The following is a 26,965-nucleotide window of genomic DNA, read 5'->3' as shown; positions in this document are numbered from 1 at the left end:
ATTAAAAATAAATGTAAAAAATACAAATTAGTTTTATATTAAAAGATGAATTTTTTTAAAGTAAATATTTATTCATAAATTAATTTTATACATACTTTCATAGAAATCCGTCGTTAAAGAATTTTTAATAATTGAGATAAATATAAAACATATTATTAAAAAATACCATAATAAATAGAAATCTACATAAAATATATTTTTCAGGAAAAAATTATTATAATGATGCAGAAAAAACGTGCATACATAATGCCAACAATATCAGACTGGAATTCTGGAAATGGACACCATTTGATGATTGTATATGCGAGTCACAAAGAAAGAGAGCCACTTTGGCCCAAATTGACCGAGATATGTATAATGGACAGCGCGAGAGGGAGGACATGTCCCGCCGTTATCGTTATTAATGGCCACCGCGTTAAAATCGAGGATGCGAACGATGTTTTATGCTAAGTACTCGATCGTCAACCAAATCACGAAACGCGGTACCTATTAAATGGACCGCCTCGCCGATGTTCGCGCCGATGTTTGTCCATCATCACGTTCATCATGAACACAATGACCTCATATCGGGATCCGATTTCGTATATATGCATGTAAAGATGTGTGTACGCTTTTAAAAGCCCACTCACAGAATTACCAATCAGTTAGTTGCATTCTGCCATTCAAATTGGAAATGTCTCGATCGGGTTATTATGATGATTATTCGCGGTACTCGACGCAGGTGATTATCTTGCAAAATTTTTATAATTGTTTTTCTATAATTTATTCGCAAATCAAAAAGTGGAAACTTGCTTATTCCTCATTATTCTATTTCGCTCCATTAATGAAGAATGATGAGAAATAATAGCAATAATAATGTGCAAGTTTCCAATTTGCATATTTTTTTACATAAAATAATATTTTTGTCACGTATATAGATGTGTATGTATGTATCTATATGTGTATGTTTTTTTTCGTAAAATTTATGTTTTTTCAAAAATTCAAAATTTCTAATTATAAACTATTTTTTATATTAATACTCTATTAAAGTACAAAGATTTAATTCAATATATCAAAATTTACAAAAGTTAAAAGATGCACTTAAAAATTTTTTATAATTCAAAATTTCATAAAAAACGAACCCTTTCACCGATTTTCGTCAAATTCAAATATCAGTCATTTTTTAATAATACTCTATTCAAGAATAAAAATTTAATTCAATATATCAAAATTTAGGAAAGTTAAAAAGTGCACTTAAAAATTCTTAAAAATTCAAAATTTCATAAAAACAAACTCTTTTACAAATTCTTGCCAAATTTAATATCAACCATCTTTTAATGATACTCCATTTATGAAAAAAAATGTAGTCTAATATCTCAAAATTTACGAAAATTAGAGCAACCACAGACATTTTTTGAAAAATTAAAATTGCATTAATTTAAAACACTGAATTTTTATAAAAATAAAAGTGTTGTCATACTTTACTTATATAAAATTGAAATATGTAATGATACTAAAATTGGAACGTTTTAACTCAAACAGTTTTTAAATTTGCAGAAAAATGGATATATACATACACAGAATATATAGACATACATACGGACTTTTTTAAATAAACATGATTTTTCGATGAACAATAAAAATCTAAAAAAATTCACGAAAACAAAGTTTTCTTTGTAAGAAAGTAATTTGTTTTAAATTAAATAAAGTTTAAAAAATTGATTTAAAAATATTAAGTATTTAAGAGTATTTATAATAAGGATTTAAGTATAATTTAAGTATTAAGTATTTATGTAAATACAAGTAAATACTTATAAGTATTTAAATATTTAAGTATTAAGAACTTAAGTATTTAAGTATTTTTAAATACGTTTTTTAAATAATAAGTATTTATAAATACAAGTATTAAGTATTTATAAATACAAGTATAAATACTTGTAAGTATATTCGAATATTAAGTATTTAAGGATTTAAGTATTTAAGTATTAAATATTTATAAATATAAGTGTTAAGTATTTATAAATACAAGTATTAAGTATTTATAAATACAAGTATAAATACTTGTAAGTATATTCAAGTATTAAGTATTTAAGTATTAAATATTTATAAATATAAGTGTTAAGTATTTATAAATACAAGTATTAAATATTTATAAATACAAGTAAATACTTGTAAATATTTCAGAATTAAGTATTATTGCAGATATGGTTCTTCTTCGTCGGCGCGATGATATCTTCGGGGAACCCCGCGGTGATGGGATCAGAGTTTCGGGACGCGGTCTTCGTCAATTTCCACCAGAGATACAACGTCTCCAAGGTGGCGATACTTCACAACGGCGGTAGTTATTTACCTCCAGCCCCGATTTCTCCAGATGTCTCCTTGCCGGAGGTGATCGATAACAAAAACATAGCGGGAACGGTGAACGAGACCACCGGAAACTATCCCAACGCATTATTGTATCATCTATCCCCCGGTCGAGATTCCTCGCGAGCCCTTACGCGCAAGGGTTTGCAAGACACGAGGTATCTGGGGAGCGCCGGGTTGCCCCTCCAGCATCATCGTCGACCCACTTTTCTGCAAGGCAAACACCCTCGACAACAGACTACAACTCCTCCTCCTCCTCTTCCTCATCCTGATGCTCTGGGTGAAACGCCAACGTCTTTCGCAAATCGTATCAACGTAGAAGAGATGTCCTGTCAGAACACGGGAGACGAATTGTTCTTCAGGTAATCCATATAGAACGCTTTGCAGTCTGTTCCTTTCAAAAATCTAATTTTCCAACAGAAAAGAGACTAGTAGAACCAAACAGAAAATCAATTGATAATCAAATTTTAACACAGTTTTGGATTATTTTTTTTGCATGTTATCGCTTGATAATTTTATCATAGAGCATCCATCAGAGCACCGAGAAACTTGGCCCCGCCGGTGATAGATAACGTGATGCGTGAAGCCTGTCAAGCGGCGGCAGTTAGGGATTCTTATCGCATTAATTTTGAGAGGGATCAGGTCTGGAATTGCGGGGTCGTTGAGTGTTCCGCGGACGGTGACCGATCGTACTACTGTCTCGAGCTGAGATTTCCAGCGATTTCCGGTCTGCATTTGAAGGACGACCGTAGGGTGACGTTGCGATGTAAAACGCAGGACAGGATCGCGTATCATACGAAGCGGATCAGCGTGAAAACTTTGGAAGTGTAAGAAAGAAAATAAGTCATTTATCTTCTGGTGAAGCCAGCAAAAATGAACTTTCATCTGATCAGGAGAAACGTCGGGAATTACATATATTCAGATATATGTCTATATATAGTTGTTTTAAATATGCCAAATTAAAAATATCTCGCAAACTATATTCATTTTTTAGCCCTACTTTTACAATTTTTTATACCGAATATTGCGAGCAGAAATCGATTTACAAAAAAATAATGTAATTCCGTTGAAAAAATTCAAGATGACCTTGTGCTGATCTTGGCATGACGTTATCCAAGGTTAAACTGATAAAACCAGTAAATAGACCTTTTTAAAATAACTTTTGTCTGAAATATTTTTTTTTCATAAAAAATTCAAGATAACCTTGTCCTGACCTTGGAGACGCTACTCAAGGTCAAACTAATAAGACCAATAAATAGACCTTTTTTAAATACCTAACTTTTGTTTAAAATATTTTTTTATAAAACTTACGTTTCTCGAGATATTTCGCAACTTTTTCAACATTCTGTACATATATACATATACATATATGCTGCTTTCAGGAAAGCGAGAAACGTTCCGAGCATGCTAAACGGCGGCTCTAAGGACGTTCTGGACGTGGACGTGGGACTGTTTAGGAAGACTTACAACTCGGAAAACATTTTCGACACAAGGATACAATCAGGCGGCACTGTCGTCCTCGGCGAGGAGATTCTGCTGCGCGTGTTAGTCAACGGTGACGACGGTAAGCGCATTAGAGTAGCACACGACGGTGATAGTACCGTGCACATTTTTATTCCTTCAGTAAGACGAATGGTGTTTCTAAAACTCCGACAGCGACATTGTGTAACTTGCAATCTCCCAAATTGATAAATTTATCCGAAGAGAGACGCGCGTAACAAAGATGTATTATTTATACAATTTCACCAAGTCAATAATGCAAGAACTAATCGATATAATCGAGTCAAACGTACACAATGTCTATTCAAATCTCATTTAAAAAATTCCCATCAGAGGTCAGAGCAAGGCCATTAAAAATTTTTTTATTAAAAAAAAGTTTTAGACCAAGTTACAGATATTTAAAAAAAATCTGTTTACTAGTCTTATCAGTTTGACCTTGAATAGCGTCCCCAAGGTTAGAACAAGGTCATCTTGAATTTTTTCGCTATAAAAAATTGTAAGAGTAGGATGGCTAAAAATAAATAGTTTGCGAGGTATTGTTCAAGGTAAAAAAATTTCCGGTTTTTCCAGGAAGTAGACCCTGATATAGGTAAAAATTAATGATCTGCGATTTTAATTTTTACCTATATCAGGGTTTCTACTCCCTGGAAAAACCGAAGGTTTTTTTTACCTTGAAAAATACTTGCATTATTGACTTGATGAAATTGTATAAATAATACATCTTTGTTATGCGCGTCTCTCTTTGCAGATCATTAATTCCTTATTATTTTCTTTTTCTTTTCTAATATCCTCCTAAGGTTGGCGACATTCAAAAATCGGCCAAGTGACGATGCACTACGTGGAAGAGAGACAGCAACAGAGGACCGTCAACAGCCTGTGGATCCTGGACAAGGAGGGCTGCTTGAATTCGGATGTGCGAGAGATCTGTCCGCGAGAACAGTATAAAGCATCGCCGTTGGAGAGCTACCTAATCTTCCAGGCATTCATGTTCGAGGGTATGAAGGAGACGGACGAAATTTCTCTCGCCGTGAAGGCGATGGCGTGTTTGGAGCCTGCGGATTGCGTTCTGGATTGCCCCGCCGGTCACGTTAGACGCGCCAGGAATGTTCCGGATCGAAATAATACCGTCGAGTGGCAGGACGACATAGTTCTACGAGTGGTCCTTCCAAAACGCGAGTCACGCGCCGAGGAAAATTATTATTTAGCGATCCTATTACCAACAATGGCGCTACTCGTGCTGATCCTATTAATGAAGATCGTCAAAACCTCGCTTCGCCGAAGAACAATAAAATCCTAAATAATTTCGATCATTTGATAATTAATAAAAATTATGTAACGATCCAAAAGTGTAGCAACCTAACGTCATTAGATATCAAAATGAAGTCATTTTTATGTTTAATGACATCATTTGACGTATGCTTGCTATCTGGGGATTAGTGCTAATGTATTAAATACTGTTGATAGATGCTCAGGTAGCAAGCGTATGTCATTTTGACGTCTTCTGACGTCATTTAACGTCTAATGACGTCACTCGACGTTATTTTGACGTTTAATGGTGTCAGTTTGTTACTCGGGTAGTTTATACTTTAATATAACTGACGAGGAAGTTTAATAATAATTAATATTGATAACATCTAATGTTATGAAACGCGACTTGGCATCTCCCATGCATCCAGCTCGGAGCACAGCTTTAATCCGACCGCAAACAATGCGAGGGACGCAAATACGCTTCTCACAAACGGATCCTTGCTCAGAGTGTACACCATGCAAGCCAGAGAGCACGTGCATACGTCCTCGAAGTAGCTGAAACCCTTTGTCAGGCGATAATGATCTACAACCCGCTGTCGTTCCTTCAATTTGCGCATAATGCGTTCTACAATAGTAGGAAATTTCGATTTTATAAAATTGCAAAATGTATGTATATAATGTAATATGTATATGTAGACGTTCTTAGGAAGGGAAAAATCAATACTTCTCGGCAAACGACAGTATTGACGTTTCTCCTCTTTCTGAAAAATAAGCTCGCCTTTTTGCTCCTTTATCAAAGGACATGTGTCATCGCAGACATCAGCAGATTTGCGTGAAAAGATTCGCTTCACTTTTGTAGATACCATTACTTCTTCTTCTTTGGCTCGTCTCGCTTCTTCAGGCTTTCTCGGTCTATCGATTTTCTCGTATAGGTCGGCCGCATTCCGGGAAATTTCTCGAGGCATCGCTCTCGGCTCTTCCGGAATTTCCTTCGCTATTAGAGCGGGCAGAAACTCCTGCAATTCCTCGTCAATAAATTTTTCGTAGTCAGTAGCGCCTTCTTCCTCGCCATTTTCCACGCGCCTCTCCGCTTCGACTGAAATTATCGCTTGGAATTAGCGAACTGTCGATCGAATATCTTCCAAGAAAAGATTCATTACTCCTAATTACAATATTCTTTCAGCTCCTGCAGTTCCGGTTCGAGCTCTTCCTCGACAATCTCGGGTATCTGTTTTACGGGTTCTGCTACAATTCTTTCAGCTAATTCCTTTTCCTCAATTTTTTCTTCATCCGCTATCCTTTCCATCGAGATGACTGGTTGCTCATCCTGAATAATCGAGATTTCTTCTTTTTCAACCAAATCGACTTTTTCTTCATCACGATCTTTTATTTTTTTTGTCGGGATGACTGGTTGCTCCTGGATAATCGAGATTTCTTCTTCTTCAACCAAATCGATTTTGTCTTCATCATGATACACTATTTTTTCTGTCGGGATAACAACTCGTTCCTGGACAACTGCTTCTTCTTGGACTTCAGATTTCACTTCGATATCTTCTATCGCTTTAGACGGTGTCACCTCAATTTTTTCATGATAATCGACTAGTCTTTTATAAATTGCATCGATCAGCCCGTTTTGTATTTCTCGCTCTCGAGTAATATCCGGAAGTTGTGGCTGCACATCGATTTTCTGCGGAAATATTATGTCATCCAGCAGCCAAGGCGCTTCTTTGACTATTTTGAAACATTTTTTTTTTCAAAAACTTATTAATAATTTGCGTTGATTCTAAAATATTTTAGAAAATAATGTACTTGCTGCACGAAGGTATTTCTTCACTTTAGGACAAGTTGGAAGACACTCATATCTTATAGATTTACTGGACATTTAGAAATTCTATAATTGCGTTGCTTTTGTATATTTATATAAAAATTTATTATTTTATGTGATAAAAATGAATGAAATGTGATATATAGAATTTCGATTTTCTACTTTTCAACATTGTGTATTGTGGCTTCTCTTATCGTTTAAAGTTGACAAGTAAATTTGACATAAGCTAAATATAATAGTTCACAGTTGATTTGTATCTATATTCGTTTAATTAATAGATTCATAACGGTTTTTTGACAGGCGAATGGAACGATGAATTCATCCCGTGAAAGCGTTCCAGATTACTTGAACAAAAATATATTCCCGACTTTATTAAGTGCGATGGAGAAGATGTTGATTGAAGCTGACCGTCGAAACGCTCTAGAAGTACGATATCATTTTCTAGATAATTATTTTACAATCGATGCGCAAAATGTGGCTTGGAAAAAAATAGAGAAATAGACTATACTTTACAGACGCATAAATGCTCTTTCAACGGACTTGATTATCTCGCAGAGATCCTTTGGAATCAAAACTCACATCATCCAGATAGATTGCATACGTGGCTGAATGTGTTTGACATACCGCAGTTTAAATTATGGTTAAAATCACAGTAAGAAAAGAAGGCATACTGCCCTTTCTCAATATTTTTGTCATAATACAGGATGTCCCATAAGAAATTGATGAAACTAATCATTTTTAATAGATATAAATAAAATGTTTGTATACTAGTTTATTTTATTGATAAAAAATAATTAAAAAAATGCTAATAATCACATAAAATCACATAAATTAATGATAAATATTTTCAACAGTACCAGATTTACTAGCAGCTATTAAAAAGATCGTCAATAACATTAAAAATATTGGCAAAAGTATTTACGAGTTTTCGTAAAAGAACAGAATTTTGTACAATCTCAAATAATGCGCACTTCGAAACTAATTATCATTAATTTACATATGTAATTATTAGCATTTTTTGCATTACTTTTTTCAATAAAATAAACTGGTATACAAACATTTTATTTATATCCATGAATAACTGCAAACTTTCTACTTTTCAACACAATTTTTGTTTTCTCAATAACTGCAAGCATTAAAAAATGACAGCTGATTTATTTCAACAATTTTCTAAAATTTTCTTACACCCTGTATATATTATTTATTGCTTTTATTTTCTAGTCCCAGATCAATTTATCCGAAATCATGGCTGTGGAGCAAAGAAGATGCCGCCTTACAAATACAGAGATATGTTCGTGGTTGGCTCGTTAGAAAAAGAATGGATGTTGAGGAGATGCGTCAATTTTGGAAGGTACTGGAATATAATTAAGCAAGAGATTGAAATATATAACGACTGCTATATAAATTGCAGGTCATCCGTGTAGAGAGAATGGACAGTTTTACTGAACTTGATAAAGCGAAACTCTCAAAGTGTTAGACTGATCGTTACACCTTTACTTTTTTTTTTAAATAACTTGACACATCTCATGTATTTATAAAACAACTATTCCTTTAATTTTCTATAGAAATTAAATACATCTCACAAAGATACTTCTTCTTCTAACTTTGGATACAAAACACTAGACTCGTCCAGACTAAAATTCAATTTCACCGTTGGACTTTCACCCTCCTTGGCTAATCTGTAATTCTTAATCGCTGCCCCTTCAAAATTATATCTAAGAGCTAATTTCGGTTCCTCGGACACTGTTACTCCTTTAGTCTTCATCTGACGCATTAAAATTTGCGAGAGTAACGGCGGAAGATCTGTCGTTTTAGGCAAAATTTTTTCCTCTGGCAATTGCCTATTCTCTAGATACAAGTGCTCCTGATCTTTGGGTACCAACATATAATCAGCTTTGTAAGTCGCAGCGTCCAGCTGAATTGGTTTTGGGCTTTTTTGACCGCGAAAAACCCTCTCGACTAGTACCATAACTTTACGATCAGTCTAAAATGAGTTACGTCAAAGTGTTACAATACAAGCAACTTGTATAAAAATTATATATTAATAATATAATATAAATATATATATAAGTTATTAACAGTATATAAAAATAGTAAATAAAAATAGTATATAAAAATAATATATAAAATAGTATATAAAAATAGTATAAAATAGTGTATAAATTAGTATATAAAATATAGTGCATAAAATAATATATAAAAATTATATATTAATAAATTATAAATTATAAATTAACAAATTATATTATTACAATTGACAACATTCATTATTTAATAAAAATACAAAACTTACATAAGCTCTATCCGGCAAGGGCATCGCGGCTACCTTAAGTATCTTCATGTAACATGCTTCGGGATACCTCTGAAAGCGATTCCTGATCACAAGTCTTCCTACGCCAAAGTTTTTCAAATTTCCCAAAATCTCCCACAAGGGTTTTCCCTTGAAATCTGTCGTACGACCGATGAGTTTTATAGGCATCGCGTAACTTGTGTATTCTCTCTCATCGACTTGACAGGTGATCAGCTGATCGGGTTCTCGACGTTATCTTCTTGTTTTAAATCGTGGCACACGACATTAAAATTAACACGAAAATCACATCTACGTTACAAATAACGAGGACTAATATTTTGACAGAGAGGTTATAGGTCAATCTTCTTTTTTTAAATCCAAAATCCAACCACAGATGGCGCCAGGGATCGCGAATTTATCTTCGCGTGTCTTCGGTTTCGCTCGGCTATCTTTGCCGAATTCGAATTTCACAATTATAAGAGGATAAGAGGTACGTTAAATAATTTTTATTTCTTACGATGAAAATGTTAAAAAAGTTGCTCCGAAAGTGTATTTCAATTTTCCGTAAATATCTTCGCGATATTTGTAATATTTCAAATTTCATATTTGAATATTTTTCTTTCAATAAAATCGACAACAAATATAATAATATAATTCGAAATGAAAATCTCTCCTCCAATTTTAAAGTCGACCAGACTGGCAATAATTTATTTAAAAAATTAGTTAAATTACAACGTTTCGGCTGTCATTGCAGCCCTTTTCAAGTAATCTATGAACAATTATATACATATAAATATACTCTTAATGCGCTTAATCATACAAATAATTATAAATTTACAAAAATATATATGTTTACGTACCAGATTAATACAATAAATCAAATTTACAGCAAACCCCCGACAAAATTAACCATTGTTTTGATGAACAATGTATAACTGACAGAAGTGAGCACGAAAAAATAGATGTTGACTGTTAGCAGAAAACTTAGTCACTAACGCGTTGAGAAAATAGAAAACCAGAGTACTGTGTCTTTCGCAATTTTTAAAACGTCAATACAAAGTCAAATAAATAAATAAATAAATAAATAAATATGTAACATATGACAATATAATATATTAAATAGCTTCAAGAACGCGATCATAAATCCCACTGAAATTCTCCGTATCTTTTTGTAAATTAATGCTCTTTCTTTGGTTTTTTATATAGAACATTTCTGCTATTTCTCTTTTTCTTGTTTGTTTTTCTTGATGCAGAATCACAGGAGAATCCCAACGGAACTCATGATCGTTGCAAGTCCGATGCAAACTAACAACTGAGTGTGATGTCGTGTCTTTTTTGATGTTATTTTTATGTTCCTTAATACGTGTTTCTAAATGTCGCTTTGTTTGTCCAATATATGTAGAGTCACAGTTCGCGCATTCGATCTTATAAACGACATCGGTTCTTTTTAAGTTGTCAATACTATCTTTTCCTCTTTTTATCAACACGTATTAAGGAACATAAAAATAACATCAAAAAAGACACGACATCACACTCAGTTGTTAGTTTGCATCGGACTTGCAACGATCATGAGTTCCGTTGGGATTCTCCTGTGATTCTGCATCAAGAAAAACAAACAAGAAAAAGAGAAATAGCAGAAATGTTCTATATAAAAAACCAAAGAAAGAGCATTAATTTACAAAAAGATACGGAGAATTTCAGTGGTATTTATGATCGCGTTCTTGAAGCTATTTAATATATTATAATATAAGTATGCTGTCTTCTAAGCTGGGCAATAGAGCCAAGGAAACGAAACGAAAAATTAATTAAACGGAACTGTATCTCAATTTGAGATCCCAAAGTTCCACATATAAATTAATTTCGAAACTTACATATGGAGAAATAAGCGAGAAAAATACAGGTCCGAAAAGTCGCTGAAGCGGGAATCGAACCCGCGTCTTTCACTTTCCGGGCGACTGCTCTTACCAACTAAGCTATTCAGACCCTTTCGATCCTATATTTTTCATTTTGCCTTTTTAGTAGATGTTAGTAAATACCGCCGTGATTAGCCCAAGGCGTGAATAAACTCAGAAATAAATATTTTTATCGGCTCTCAATATAAATAATATAAGTATGCTGTCTTCTAAGCTGGGCAATAGAGCCAAGGAAACGAAACGAAAAATTAATTAAACGGAACTGTATCTCAATTTAAGATCCCAAAGTTCCACATATAAATTAATTTCGAAACTTACATATGGAGAAATAAGCGAGAAAAATACAGGTCCGAAAAGTGAGATACAGTTCCGTTTAATTAATTTTTCGTTTCGTTTCCTTGGCTCTATTGCCCAGCTTAGAAGACAGCATACTTATATTATTTATATTGAGAGCCGATAAAAATATTTATTTCTGAGTTTATTCACGCCTTGGGCTAATCACGGCGGTATTTACTAACATCTACTAAAAAGGCAAAATGAAAAATATAGGATCGAAAGGGTCTGAATAGCTTAGTTGGTAAGAGCAGTCGCCCGGAAAGTGAAAGACGCGGGTTCGATTCCCGCTTCAGCGACTTTTCGGACCTGTATTTTTCTCGCTTATTTCTCCATATGTAAGTTTCGAAATTAATTTATATGTGGAACTTTGGGATCTCAAATTGAGATACAGTTCCGTTTAATTAATTTTTCGTTTCGTTTCCTTGGCTCTATTGCCCAGCTTAGAAGACAGCATACTTATATTATTTATATTGAGAGCCGATAAAAATATTTATTTCTGAGTTAATATATTATATTGTCATATGTTACATATTTATTTATTTATTTATTTATTTATTTGACTTTGTATTGACGTTTTAAAAATTGCGAAAGACACAGTACTCTGGTTTTCTATTTTCTCAACGCGTTAGTGACTAAGTTTTCTGCTAACAGTCAACATCTATTTTTTCGTGCTCACTTCTGTCAGTTATACATTGTTCATCAAAACAATGGTTAATTTTGTCGGGGGTTTGCTGTAAATTTGATTTATTGTATTAATCTGGTACGTAAACATATATATTTTTGTAAATTTATAATTATTTGTATGATTAAGCGCATTAAGAGTATATTTATATGTATATAATTGTTCATAGATTACTTGAAAAGGGCTGCAATGACAGCCGAAACGTTGTAATTTAACTAATTTTTTAAATAAATTATTGCCAGTCTGGTCGACTTTAAAATTGGAGGAGAGATTTTCATTATTTATTACTGGCGACTCTTAAGGATTATTATTTATAATTCGAAATATTAGACATTGCAAAGTAGTTGAAGTTGAAGAAATATATTTCCCTCGAAACGGAATAAAAATAGTAAATATACACCTATCACATTTATTTACACTTATATTTATATGCATTTTAATCTCTTGATATATTTATCATTATTTATTTACGCAACAATTATAATTGCAGGAAAGTTCCACGGATTGTCTTTATAATTATAGTAGAAATCGAGGTTATATACATTCGAAGAAATTTCTTCGCAACAGGAGAAAATAAAGAGGCGAATGTATGTATATATGTAAGAGTTGTTTATTTTTATTTGAGATAAATATTTAAACTATTGCAAAGAAAATGCATTACTTCGACGATCCGAACATTCGAATCATATATTGCGAATTTTATATCTGCGTATATTATTATTATTAATTATTAACGAAAAAAAAAATATATATAACCTGATACACGCGATCTAGACTTATATATTATGTACATATATAGAATAATAAGTTAGGCATATCTAAATAGAAGAAATAGAGCTTAATCTAAAAACAAGACTATCGAGTTACTTGAATAGTGAATAAATAAATATATCGTTCTCTGTCTTAAGATGCATGGCCTTTAACAAAATTTGCAAAAATAAAAATGTTTTAATATAAATACATATAATATATATATATATATATATATATATATATATATATTTATATATATCCCAGGTAGTAAACGCATGTCATTTTGACGTCGAATAACGCCATAGACGTCAACAAGGCGTCATTTTGACATTTAATGATGTCATAGTTTGCTACTTGGATTTTTCTCTATAATATCATATAATTTAAAAAATGTCCTGAGTTATTGATAGAATTTTCCACGTCGGATGATAAAAATTGAATGAAGAAATATATATACTATATACGACTCATAATTTATCGGACAAATTTTTCTTCTTTTTTAGTAGTCCACGATCTGATGAATCCAGTCGAGATAATGAGAGACACGTGCATAGACACCAGGAACACCTGCTTTGCCGCAGCCGATGCCCCAGGATACCACTCCAGTCAGCTGCCAACGGCCATTCCGCTCGCAAACCATCGGCCCACCACCGTCGCCCTTGCAGGCGTCCTTGCCCTCTTCGCCGCCGGCGCAGACAAAGCCAGGATGCAGATTGAAGCTGGGCCCGAGCCGGGTCCGTCTCATCTGCTGCTCGCAGACATGATTGCTGACGACAGGTACATCCACCTCCTTCAGAATGTTTTGATACTTGCCGTAGTCGCCGAAGGCGTCCTTACCCCAACCAGTAGTCCAGCATCTACGTCATATGATTGTTATAGATTATTCGAATGAAGATGAGGATTGAAGGCTTTTTTTATCATTTATTCATTATTTAACGGAGAATTTTATTTAGATTAAATATATGTTATAATATCTTATCCTTGATTAATATTTTTGACAGCTATCAGCTGATTTTTGTCAAAAAATATTGATTAATACGTTTTGACAGAAATCTGCTGATAGCTGTCAAAAATATTAATCGAATTTAAGTATTACGACATATTGTTTAAAACATATTATTTTAATTTTTGTAACATATTATTACTTTAAGATTAATTAGTAAGATTAAATAGTAAATTAATGTTTTTAATCAGCTGATTTCTGTCAAAAAATATTAAAAAGCAAAAATTTGCTAATTTTATATTATTTTAAAATAATAATACATATTATAAAAATTAAAATATATAGAATATTTTAAATAATATGTTACATTATTTTAAACTCGATTAATATTTTTGATAATTATCAGCTGATTTCTGTCAAAAAATATTAATCGCGAGAATAAGGTGCGTGTATATATAAATTTTTTATTCTTACTTATAATATACATATAATAATAATTTAATAATGATTAGTTAATAATAATAATTAATAAATTTTATTTATTTCAGAGTGTCGTGCGATTAGTTTCCGTATTATTTTCCGTCAACATAATAAAATGCGCGTTACAAGCGAGTAAATCTATGTCGGGAGTGCCGTACAAAGTGCCGTGCGATTGTTATTCGTTGAGTTTTATGCGTGATCGGTAATTAACCGTGTTTTCGCGAGTGTCAAGTGAGTAAAAAAGCAGCAAAAGAAAGACGACCAATAATAAGAGAGGAGGAGGCTCGGAGAGGCATCAGGCAACAGCGGAGCAACCGTAAGGTGAGTAAATAATTTTAATTATTTAATACTTAACAATTTTATGAAAGATGAAAGTAATCGTTTACTTATTTTAATGATCTATTTTTTGTTATTCTGTAATAGGTACAATATGCATAATTGTATTTTATATTTTATTTTAAAATATTAAATAAATTATTTAGAATTTTTTTTTATAAATAGATATACATAAATATATATATATATATATATATATATATATATATTTTTTTTGGAATTGTGTTGTGTTCAAAACGTTTAAATTATATTATTTACCTACAAATTTTTGATTTTTATTTATATTACAATAGTTGAATTTTTAAGAAAAATTTTTTTCGTAAACACATTTTTGTGTAATATTTTCTTTGTAGTATTTATTTTAGTAAATAAAGATTGAATATTAAAAATAGTCAAGAAATTGAATAAAAAGTTTAATTAATATTTAATGTAATTATTATTTTTAAAATATTAATTATTTTAGACACTAATTTATAATTTGATAATATTTATATTTTGCAGATCAAACATGCACTATACTCAGCTGCTGCGCGTCGTATTGGTGAGTCAAGTTATTTTTTAATGAAGTGCTTTTATAAGAAAGAAAATATTATTTTAATTTTTAATTAGCAAATTAATCCTTTATTAATATTTTTTAACAAAATCAGCTGATTAAAACGTTAATTTGTTAATTAAATTTTAAAATAAACTCAATTAAACTTTTTTGACAATTATCAGCTGTTTAAAGTATCACAACATTATTATTTTAGTTCTTTATAACATATTAAAATTTAATTAACAAATTAACGCTTTAATCAACTGATTTCTGCAAAAAAATATTACAAACTTTATATATTTAAAAAAAAATATCATTCATCTTATATAAAATCGAAGAATGATGCGCGCGTTTATGTTATTCTAATTTAAGAAAATTAAGACGGGATTTTAATAAATTGTATAGAAAAGAACGTACCGTGTTCCCGTGAAGTCGTCGTGTTTATCCGGCAAACAGGCCGCGCTAATGTGAGGGTTCTTTCCGAAATCGACGTCGTGGTCCAGTTTGAGAATGGCGATGTCGTTTGCCAGAGTACCGGCATAAAATTCAGGATGCACGAAAACGCTGACGATGTCGCGCTCGATGTAAGGATAAAATTCAACGTCGTGGTTCACATCCCATTCGCCCAATCTCGCACGAAGATCACGACCGGCGTGAGTCTTCACGCAATGGGCAGCGGTGATGATGTGACGTGACGAGATCAATGTGCCTCCGCAGACGTAGACGCTTTCGGTAGGGTCCTTCTTCAGGATGGCAACTTGCCACGGGTACTCGCCTAAGAAAAACATTTAATATGATAGAATGACATATTTATAATTAAATATTATTTAATATAATTTAAAATTTTTTTAAATATTATACAAGGTGTCTCATTTTTAATTGATCACCTCCAAAACTTTTTTATTTTTGATTGCACAACAAAATATTTCAAATAAAAATTGTTTGAAGGAGGACAGATAGTTATTGACCTTTTTCTATATAGAGCGCTTTTCATTTAAAGATTGTTTATGTTTTTTTTTAATAAAACTATTTTTCTTATATTAATCGATTCTTTGCAATTTTCGGCATAAAAAGTTATAAAAGTAAGATGATCAAAAAATGAAGTTTACCATATATTTTATTTTATAGTTTATGTAAAATTACGTAAAATTTATTAAATATAAAATATCTCATAAATTATTCATTTTTTGACCATTTTACTTTTAAATTTTTATTAAGGAATCAATTTATTTTTCAAAATATAGTGATTTAATTTTTAAAAGAACATAAACGATCTTAAAAAGCGCTCTTAAAAAAAGTCAATAATGCTATCTTCTGACCCTCTTCAAATTCAACAACTTTTGTTTGAAGTATTTTGTTACACAATTAAAAATAAAAAAGTTTTAAAAGGGTGATCGATTAAAATAAAACATCCTATATATACAGGGTGGCCCGACCTACCGTATAACACGTTCATGGGAGATTCCTGAGGCGATTTGGAGACGATTTTTCCTCAGCGAAAATGTCGAGAAAGATCATCATTTTTTTAATGTTCCCAATTTTTGAAATCATGTATCTCTGTAACTAAGCCTTAAATTAAAATTCTATTAAAGTAAACTTTACCTGAAATTAACTAAAAAATGTAGTTTTGTTAATAATTTATTTTTACAAGGCTTAGTTTACAAAAAGGCTTTTATTTTCAATCATTTTTAACTCAAAAATTATTGGTGCTTGGACATTTTCGTTGAGGAAAAATCGTTTCCAAATCGCCTCAGGAATCTCCCATTAACGTGTTATACGGTAGGTCTGGGATCTCATCACCCTGTGTGTATATATATATATATATATATATATATATATATATATATATAGAATATTTGAAATAATAAAAGAAAATAATCTTGAGAAAAAAATTATAACAAAAGAAGAATAGAATAGTATAACTTTGTTCCTAAAACAACCCAAGTAGCAAACTGACCTCACTTTTATTGACGTCATTCGACATCAAAATGACGTATGTTTGCTAGCTGGGAAAATTTTTCAAAATGTTTTCTCAACTCAGATTGCCAAGTCCCTTTTCTATTAAATAAATGCGATCCGTTCAATGAATTGCATTAGGAATCTCGCGCGTACCGAATTCAGAATCCCCATCGATATAGACCGGGGTCTTGATGCGGCCATTGATGCCTTGTGTGTTCCTAACTCCGCATTGACCCAGTCGCGGGCGTGCTCCTATTATGTGGGACTTCTGACAGCAAACGTGATGGGAACCGCAAGTCGACGGGCGTCCGTATTGTCTCTGGGGAGAGAGAAATAAATTGGTTAATCGATCTTCGGAGCCTCGACAGAGTCTCGGCACGTTTTACTTATCGTGTTGTACTCTTTTTTATCTGTAACTATATACGTTGCCCGGTGGCCGCTCAGTTTGACAGTCTCGCGTTCGTAAGTTCGCTGGGGTCGTCCTCTGTCGTTCACCGACAGCCTAATCGCTTGCGCAGCGACTCTCTATCAGCCCTATTAGCAACTCATTACGTCCCCTAACAGCACACATATCCTGCAGACGTTCAGAGAACATCCTGAGGATGTTCGAATGTCCTCTGAATATCCTCTGAATATCTTTCGGATATGTTGTGCTATTAGGATCTGTTCGCTCTGCCGAATGGACGGTCCTTACCTCCGACCACGTGTCATTTAACGCATCGCGTTTCCTTCTGTCCGAGAAGGTAATCTTCCCGCTCGTCTGTCGTTCGCTAACCGGTCCACCTGGAGAATCCTTTAATTCCTTCGAGGACGTGGACTGTCCTCCACCCTTCGCGGTTCTTGCGCGAGTATTTCTATAATAATCATCTCCGTAATCGTCCGCATAATCGTTGTAATCGTCATAATTATCGTGATCATCTTTCTCGTAGTAGGAGGAATAGTATCCCGGATAGTCAGGTTTGGGATACGTCGGATAGTGATGATGAACGCCCTGGGACGGATAGAACGGAGGCCTCGATGGATAATGGTAGATCGGTTTCTCGTGATGCGTGTGATAATGGGGAGGATAAACCGGGCCGTATCCGCCGTGCAGACCGTACTTCTTGTAAGCCAGCAGATGGCCCAGTTTGTGAACGAGTCCTGCATTGGGCGTCACGTGGAGATTTACGTATGGCTTAACGACCTTCTCCCCGTACTCGTCTTTGGTAACTTGCACCGCTACGAGCGGATTCACGGAAACCGGACCTAGATTTATACCCTGTCCACCAATTGGCCCGTAGCCGGGCGTGTACCCCGGGATCCCCAGAGGATTACCAGGGTGGGGCGCGATCGGACCGCCGGTCTGCGGTAGGCCGAAACTGACGCCCCAGGTCGGCTTCACGTTCAGTTTCGAGGTGTCCAGATTGCTGTCTATCGTCAGTCTCTGCAACGAGAGAGAGAGTCGAACAAATTCACGTGGAGAACCGTCTTCCTCGTTTTCTCTCGTTTTCTTTTTTTCTTTTTTTTTTGTTCAGGAAGGTATTAGTCACGTCGAGGTTATAGGCCAGCTTTCTCGCCCAGTTAGAAACGTTTGTCCGACCCAGATCACACGAGAGTTTCGATGTCCTTTGTTACGGCGACTTCTAAAATCTATCGTGTCTCTAATTCGTCTTTCTAATTGCATCTAGGACGAATCGACCGACTGAGCGTGTCAAACTGAGCGTTCTGTTAGAACGATCTGTTATACATATATAATAAAACATGTACACTACACGTCCGATAATTCAATCAATTACATATACGAGTCGAACTTTCGACGTGACATCAATCAATTTTACGTAGATTAAGTTTCAATTAATCTTCGATCAAATTTTCAATCAAAGAGTACCTATTATAAATATTCTTTATCCAAATATATATTATATTATAATGTCGCTCAATAATTTACACATCGATCGCCACGTCGTCTGTTCGGAAACGTGCAAGAAAAGCGAGAAAGAGAGAGAGAGAGAGAGAGAGAGAGAGAGAGAGAGAGAGAGAGAGAGAATCTCGAATAAACTTACTTCTTGTATCTCCTGCTTGTCGTCTTTCTTAGTGACATGCTTGACATCTCTGCGATTCCGCTCCGCAACTTCGACTTTCGTCGCCTCTTCGTTCCGCTCGGTCTCGTTCACTCCCTTGGGCACTTGCACGACGCTCATGGTGCCATTTCCATCGGTGATCACCACGGTCTCGGCCTCGATGTCCTTCCCAAGATTGCGCGGATCGATCGCCAGATAGAGATCCTCCTTGCGGCCCACGTTATTGATCGTGGCGCACTGATCGTAAGGCACGCACACGCAATCTTCGTAGGACGTGGCGCCGTAGTTGCTATCGGCCCCATTGTTGAACTGATGTTGATAATCGCCATTGTCGAAATTGCCGTTACCCGAGAACTGATTATTGGATCCGTATTGTCCTGTAGTACCACCGAACTGCTTTCCATTTGGCTTCTCGTAAACGGGATAGCGATCAGCGTAGGAACCCTTTGTGGAAGTGACCGAAGGACCGCTGTTGCTCGTGGGCGTCTTGATCTTGAATGCCTTCTTATAGTCCTCGAAATCATTGAATGTGGAGCCGTAAGTGCCACCGGTTCCATAACTGTAACTACCGAGTCCATTACCTAATGTAGGGGACGAGATTGGAATAGGGTTAGACGCGACGCCGGAGTTTATATTGCCGTCTCCGTGATGGTAATGATGATGGACATGTTGCTGAACGTCCGAGCCAACTGGTTGGTGCAGAACTACCTGTTTCTTGTCGATGAACTTGTCCTCGAAGTCAGACCCAATATCAACACCAGATTCGTATATAGGTTTGGACGCGTATTGGGGAGGGAAGCCGGGTTTCTTGTAAGATCCGGGGTAAGGTCCAGGGTAAGGGCCTATTAAACTGGGTGGTGGTCTACCAAAGTTCGGTCCCGGCCCAGGATAAACGTTGGGTCCTAGAGACGAGCCGAAGCTCGGTGGCAGCGGCACCGGTTTCGCGGGTCCGTAAGGTCGTTTCACGGGTATAGCCGGAAGTGGACGACCCACCGGTTTAATCGTCACCGGTTGAGCGTAAATGACATCGTGCGGGTAAATGTCGCGATGTGGGGAATAGTAAGGACGACGTCCTTCAGCATCCTCGCACTGTAAGAAGAAGAATTAAACGTCGTTAGAAGTTAGAAGTTAGAAGATTTGAATCATGTAAAAATAAGGATTTATTTTAGTATAGTCCCTAACAGCACACATATCTCGAAGATGTTCAGAGAACATCCTGAGGATGTTCGAATGTCCTTTGTATATTCTTTGAATATCTTTTGGATATATTGTGCTACTGGGGTGTGAGTTTAGCTATAGAGAAAGAGTTATATTATTATACAGGGTATCCGATTTTAATCGACCATCCCCAACAACTTTTTTATTTATGATTGTACAGTAAAATATATTTCAAACAAAAGTTGTTTGATTTAAAGGGGGGCAGAAGATGACGCTACTGACTTTTTTCTGAAGAACGCCTTTCGAGATCATTTAAAGGACTTTTGTCTCTCTTTTTGGGGGTAGTCGATTCAAATTGGACACTTTGGGCAATTTTATAATATACTCACGTTCATCAAGCCGAGAGAGCAGAGTCTGTCCCTGATGTAAGTACGCGCGATGGTGTCGTTGCCAAGTTGAAGTGCATTTTTCACTTCAGGATCAGAGTAGACTTCTTCGTAACCCTCGAGATTGCGACCCTGCCGATTGGACACGAGAATGTTGTCGATTACAGATTCGATCTGCAATTAAGCAACATATCTTGGGAATATTCTTTGGCAAATACAAAGCTTGATATATTTTTTTACAAATTTAATCTATATTTGAAGTTTAAAGGGATGACTAGGTCTGTTTTATCAACAAATATTATTTTTATTTAACTATTTATTGACTATACAGAATAAAAAATTTTTTACTAGAATTTAAGTATTCATATAACAAATCTGGATATTACTATACATATGTATATATAAAACAAACAAGAAAGCTAAATAATTATAGTTTTTCTATCGGGTTTTTGGGTGATCTTAAATTAAACGATAAGAAAATCATTTAACTTTTTTTTCATTTCGTACAGCTAATAAAGAGTTAAATGAAAATAATATTTGTCGACAAAACAGACCTAATCAGCATCCCCTTAATATCGAAAGTATGTCGCGTAATCCTTTTACCGATTGTTCGCTGAGAACGTCGGCGACTCCGCTGGCGCCTGATTGAATATTCGCGTTGTATACCAACGGTTGCGATTCCTTCTGTTGCGTCGTATCGGGAGCGTCGAACGTGACAGGATGATATTTCTCTTGTTCCACGCTCGGGGCTTGAATTGAGTCTTGGCTCTTCCACGGTTGCCATTGTTGCTGCGAAGAGTCACTACTCGGCGTTTCGTACACTTGAGTACAAAGTGCTTGGCTCGCTATTGCCAAGCAAGCTATCAGGACGAACTGCGTTTTCATCCTGTAATGAAAAAGAGAAAGACCTAGTTTTGTACATCTATTTTTTTAATCTCGACGATCGCAAATAAATCGAGCTTTTCTTTAACTAAGTCTTTAGCTTTCTCTCTAATTTTATTTCTTAGTGATCTCGTCTTAAAATCTATTTTATTATTTTATTAATTCTTTATAGAGGCAGCTTTATTTTCGCAAAAATTTAAAAAATTTCTATATCAATGTGTTTAAAATGTTTCAAAACGTTGAAAAATTGTATTTTTAAAAAAATGTCGGTACATGTGTGTATGTGTCCACTCATTTTTCTAAAAATTTAAACGTCTCAAATACTATTTGAGTTAAAACGCTCCAATCTGGTATGCAAGTAAAGTAGGACACTTTTATTTATTGCCATTTTTATATAAATTTATATACAGTGTTTTAAAGTTTAATGCACTTTAATTTTTCATAAAAATGTCTTTGCTTACCCTAACTTTTGTAAATTTTAAAATATCTTTAATTTTTTTACATAAATAAATTATATACTATATATACTATATATGTATATACTGTATATACTATAATTATTTTACATAAATAAACTATAATTAATATTGAATTTGACAAGGATCAGTGAACGGATATATTTTTTACAATATAAAGTTTTAAATTTTTCAAAAAGTGTAATTTTTCGAATGTTATGAAAGAAACATACATTAAAATATATAAAATTGGATGCACATGCATATGTAACAAAAAATATTATTGTATCTTAATAAAAAATTGCAAATTGGAAACTTTACTTCTTCACCATCCAATTTCGTTAATTAAGTTTCCTCTATGAGAAAGTCAAAATTGAAAAATCCGCTTGCTTTGCATATTTTTTTATTTATTATTTCTTTACTCTTGTCTACAATTTACATTGCCAAAATTTATTTTTCACAATATTTTACATTTTATAATCTATTGTTTTAATTCAATTTTCCGTAATTATTATGTTATGTTAGTTTCTCTCATCACCGCTTAGTATATTATTATATATATTTTATATAAATCGATACAAGGCCCTTTGCGATATATTTTCTATTCTCCCAATTATTGTGAGAATCTCCCAACAAAATTTCTCCGTGAATGCCAGCTGCGAATCCATGTGAAAGCGCATCTCGCCTTTCTCCATTTGGTTTTTATTATTCATTCATTATTTGTGACCGCGATATGGTTCGATATATATATATATATATATATATATATATAATCTCGGATCGATATAATACTTCGAGAAAAGGGCATATCATTAGACATCAATTTAAATTTTTAATTCATTGTCGCTCCTACAAAAAAGGTACAGGATGTTCCATAGGAAATTGTTGAAATTAATCAGCTGTCATCTCTTAATGTATGCGATTATTGAAAAAACAACAATTGTGTTGGAAAAAGGAACATCTATGGTTTTTAATGGATATAAATAAAATATTTGTGTATTAGTTTATTTTATTGATAAAAAGTAATGAAAAAAGTGCTAATAATCACATAAACTAATGATAAATATTTTCAACAGTGCCAGATTTAATCGCAGCTATTAAAAGGATCGTCAGTAACATGTTAGAAAAAGTGTTTACGAGTTTTCGTAAAAGAATGGAATTTTGTACAAATTCAAATAGTGCGCACTTCGAAAATATTTATCATCAGTTTACATATGTAATTGTTAGCACATTTTTCATACTTTTTTCCATAAAATAAACTGGTATACAAACCCAGCAAACACCGATATATAATTGTTACATTGCTATAATAAAACGGAATCTAACAGGTAATATAACGTGTACGTTACATGTAACATCCATGTAAGTTGTAATTTCCCACTCATAGATGTAACATTTTAATATAACATATATTACATTGTAGTTATATTGTAATTATATACCAAATAGCACATTGGTGTATTGATAAGTCAGTGCTATCTTGGGATATAATGACAATATAACTACAATGTAATATATGTAATATTAAAAATGTTACATCTATGAATGGGAAATTACAACTAACATATACGTTACATGTAACATGCTTAAGTATATAACATTTAGATACTGTGTTTGCTGGGAACATTTTATTTATATCCATTAAAAACTATAGACTTTCAACACAATTTTTGTTTTCTCAATAACTGCACGCATTAAAAAATGACAGCTGATTAATTTCAGCAACTTCTTATGGGACACCCTGTATATCTCCATTGTTCGACAAGCTAAGGAGTTTTATTGTTCACCTGATGAGTAACGTTCTTACTTGTGCACGTGTAGAGATAAAAGCAGTTTCCGGCAACGGTACCGGACTAAAGGCTGAGGCTGTCTTGCGCGGAGACGCGTGTATAATTGCAGGGGACCTAACGAAAGCGAGAGGAAGTTGGGTGAAAGTCGTTTAAAACCGGTTCGTAAAATCGTGACGTTTCTCATCAGCGCTTCCTCACGCATCTCTCTCTCTCTCTCTTTCCTCTCCTCGGATATATTCTTTCCGAAATCATCTTGCGGACGTGGAGAAAGCAATTGCGTAACGAATGCAGTGTGACGTTTGTATAATTAGCGGTGATTAGAATTTTAAATAAAATAAAATACGGAGATAAAGCAGATAAAATAGAGATGGAATCATCTCAACATGTTTTTTCAGGTTTCGGTTGATGATGGATACTTATTTAGAGAGGACCCCTCCATATTTAGCAAAGATATGTATATATTATTAAGATGGTTGACATTTATTATACCACCTACGACAGTGAAAGTGCTTACGTGTTGTGTGTACTTCTAATTTCGTACTTTCCACTTGTCTTGACGAGTTAAAGTGCTGATCCGTATCGACGTATCGATATTTTTTAATGATACAACTGATTTTGTATCATTCGCTTGTAATAATAAATCAATTATCTTAAAGTAGGTTATTGATACAATATTATTATGATGTCGTCTTAAATCATTCGACTCGTTCAAAAATTTGATAACTGTTGAAATCTTTAACATTTCCTTCTTATAATATAATAAATATAAATGTTAAAATTTTAATAAAATGTTATTAAATCAGTTTAAAGTTTTCAAGTTTTAAAATTTTTAATATTTTTTTTTATATTTTAATATCTATTGTTAAAGTTTTTATAAAAATTCTTTATTTATAATATTATTCAATACTATTTTAAATATTTTTTATTTATAATAAAAAATAATTTATAATACAATAAATTATAGATATCATAAAAAAAAATTAATACTTTATTATATAAATAAAAATATATAAACCTTAAAAATAAAATTTTAAATATAAAAAAAAATTTTAAACACATTAAATACTTAAAAAGATTTATTGATGAATTAAATTGCTAACTACATTTTTATTAGAGTGATGTAAAATGTAAGAAAAATGTAAATGTAATAAATACTTAAATTTACAAATAAAACAAAACCTAAAAGTTTTGTATTTTTTCTATAAATTTATAATTATAAATATTTTTCATTATAAATTTTTTATAAATTTTATAAATTTTTTCTTATAAATTTTTTTTCGACGATTAAAACAGTAATAATCATAAATCGAAAATGATATCGATTTCATTAAAAATTCATATGAAGTAAAATATTTAAAAAAGGGATAATTCGTAGTTAATTTGCATACAATAGTGGGTCAGATATACTTGACAGATCCGCGAATCTGAATAAGAACACAACAGAGGCGGTCTCTGTTTAAATGAGAGAAAGTTTTTTTGTATAAAAAAATGGAGTGATGCGTAGGCGATGTCTTTTCACTCCTAATTTCTACAAAGTATGCATAATTTTATATTTTATGATATATATAAATTTTAAAAAAATTGAATTTTTTAAGAAAAAATATATACATCGAAAAAAAATTCGCTGTTCGATACAAATCATCTGTAGAACAAACAGTAATGATATTTATATCACCATATAGATAGATATTTTATTGTCACTGGATAATCAATAAAAATATTGCTTGTCAAGCATGAAAAATATTGTTCTCTAAAAAAACAATGATATTTTTGCTAGATTAAATAACAAACTGCTCTATGACTAAACATGAGAGATTCCGCACATTTATTTTACATTCCACAATTAAAAACATGTCATCGCGATTTCGAAAATTCGACTGTCGTATTGATACAATTTATTTGTTATTATACAAATTAATTTTATTGTTATATATCCAATCGTAACATTATTGCGGAATCATTAATCTTGTATCTAACAAGAATAATTCATAACCATTAATCTTAATATATGTGACACAAAAAATTTATCATTTGTTAACATTTGTTTTTTGAATACTGTGTATAGACATTTCCAAAATTTTTAATTATTTATTTATATATATATTTTTTTTAATTTAATATATATATTCCCAATGTAAATGTATGAAGAATTGCTAGATAGAATTAAAAATAAAATAATGAACACTCGATCTTCTCTCGACCAAACTGGCAAAGTTTTATTAATTCACTTCACAACGTTTCGACCATGATTTAGATTCTTATCAAGTGTTAATTACTTAAATCATAATCGAAACGTTGTGAAGTGAATTAATAAAACTTTTCCAGTTTGGTCGAGAGAAGAGTGTTTATTATTTTATTTTTAATATATGGTATATATATATTTAATTTTTTTGAATATAAATTTAATTTAATTTAATTTAGTTTTTAATTATATATATATATATAATTTTAATATAAATCAAGGATAAAAATATGAAATATTAAATTAATATAAAATATAAAATAAATTAAGTATAAATATAAAATATAAAGTAAATTAAATATACACAAATTAATATGTATATATGCATTTAATTTTTCAATATGTCCTCTTTTTCTAGAGAAAAAAGAAGACAAAACAAAAGGGAAAAAAATAAAACAAAAGATGATTCTCTCACTATTGTATTATACTATTTACAAAATATAAATAAAAAATCAGATGTTGCTTGAAAATACACACCTGACTTGTTGCTCTCCGGATGCACTCGCGATAAACTGATTTTCTCGAGCGGCTCGCGATCACGTCTTATACTCGGACTCTCGCTCTCTAACCGAACACTTTCTCCCAGCGCAACGTCTGTGTCTGCTTTTACCGAAGTCGCCTCGAATCTTATATACACACGTCCCTTTCGGGGGATGCTGGGCCTAACCTGGGCAAACTAGGCACGGTGGGGTACATTCGTGAGTCATTTCACGGACGGACATCCGTCTTCGTGACGTTGATTCTTCAGCAAAACAATGGAACAAAGGCGGTGTTTGCTGTTATTTGAATAAAATTATATAGATCATCTATTTAGATAATAAAAATATGTATGATCTATATATCTGCATC

The 26,965-nt window shown here is 33.0% G+C and overlaps 3 protein-coding genes and 1 pseudogene across 5 annotated transcripts; 1 reads left to right on the top strand and 3 right to left on the bottom strand.

Annotated features, from left to right (window-relative positions):
• Positions 1 to 674: 674 nt before the first annotated feature.
• On the top strand, positions 675 to 5,309 carry LOC114940792 (uncharacterized). The gene is made up of 5 exons (XM_029315539.2): positions 675 to 721; positions 2,182 to 2,705; positions 2,868 to 3,170; positions 3,726 to 3,907; positions 4,641 to 5,309. Exons 2-5 carry the CDS (start codon positions 2,206 to 2,208, stop codon positions 5,138 to 5,140), a joined length of 1,485 nt encoding a protein of 494 aa, XP_029171372.2. The 5' UTR covers positions 675 to 721; positions 2,182 to 2,205; the 3' UTR covers positions 5,141 to 5,309.
• Positions 4,107 to 8,381, bottom strand: LOC114940790 (uncharacterized; annotated as a pseudogene). The gene is made up of 3 exons (XR_014926071.1): positions 6,262 to 8,381; positions 5,870 to 6,187; positions 4,107 to 5,716 (listed from the first exon to the last, which is right to left on the bottom strand). The product of XR_014926071.1 is annotated as an uncharacterized LOC114940790 (transcript).
• Positions 8,382 to 8,445: 64 nt separating this feature from the next.
• On the bottom strand, positions 8,446 to 9,597 carry mRpS34 (mitochondrial ribosomal protein S34). Its single transcript, XM_029315538.2, has 2 exons — positions 9,210 to 9,597; positions 8,446 to 8,900 (listed from the first exon to the last, which is right to left on the bottom strand). The coding sequence occupies exons 1-2, from the start codon at positions 9,393 to 9,395 to the stop codon at positions 8,496 to 8,498; spliced, it is 591 nt and encodes a 196-aa protein (XP_029171371.1). The 5' UTR covers positions 9,396 to 9,597; the 3' UTR covers positions 8,446 to 8,495.
• A 3,130-nt stretch (positions 9,598 to 12,727) lies between these two features.
• Positions 12,728 to 26,742, bottom strand: LOC114940788 (uncharacterized). Of its 2 annotated transcripts, none has more exons than XM_029315536.2 (8): positions 26,594 to 26,742; positions 21,351 to 21,633; positions 20,751 to 20,921; positions 19,186 to 20,292; positions 17,838 to 18,566; positions 17,297 to 17,462; positions 15,602 to 15,959; positions 12,728 to 13,747 (listed from the first exon to the last, which is right to left on the bottom strand). In XM_029315536.2, the coding sequence occupies exons 2-8, from the start codon at positions 21,630 to 21,632 to the stop codon at positions 13,390 to 13,392; spliced, it is 3,171 nt and encodes a 1,056-aa protein (XP_029171369.1). In that variant the 5' UTR covers position 21,633; positions 26,594 to 26,742; the 3' UTR covers positions 12,728 to 13,389. The 2 variants fall into 2 exon arrangements, with proteins under 2 accessions (XP_029171369.1, XP_085344638.1); XM_085488512.1 differs by having other exon boundaries at positions 20,751 to 20,879.
• Between the last annotated feature and the right edge of the window lie 223 nt (positions 26,743 to 26,965).

The sequence above is a fragment of the Nylanderia fulva genome, unplaced genomic scaffold (assembly GCF_048542155.1).
Source record: "Nylanderia fulva isolate GAGA-0341 unplaced genomic scaffold, ASM4854215v1 Scaffold7, whole genome shotgun sequence".
NCBI lineage: Eukaryota > Metazoa > Arthropoda > Insecta > Hymenoptera > Formicidae > Nylanderia > Nylanderia fulva.
This window is presented reverse-complemented; position numbering and strand designations above follow the sequence as displayed.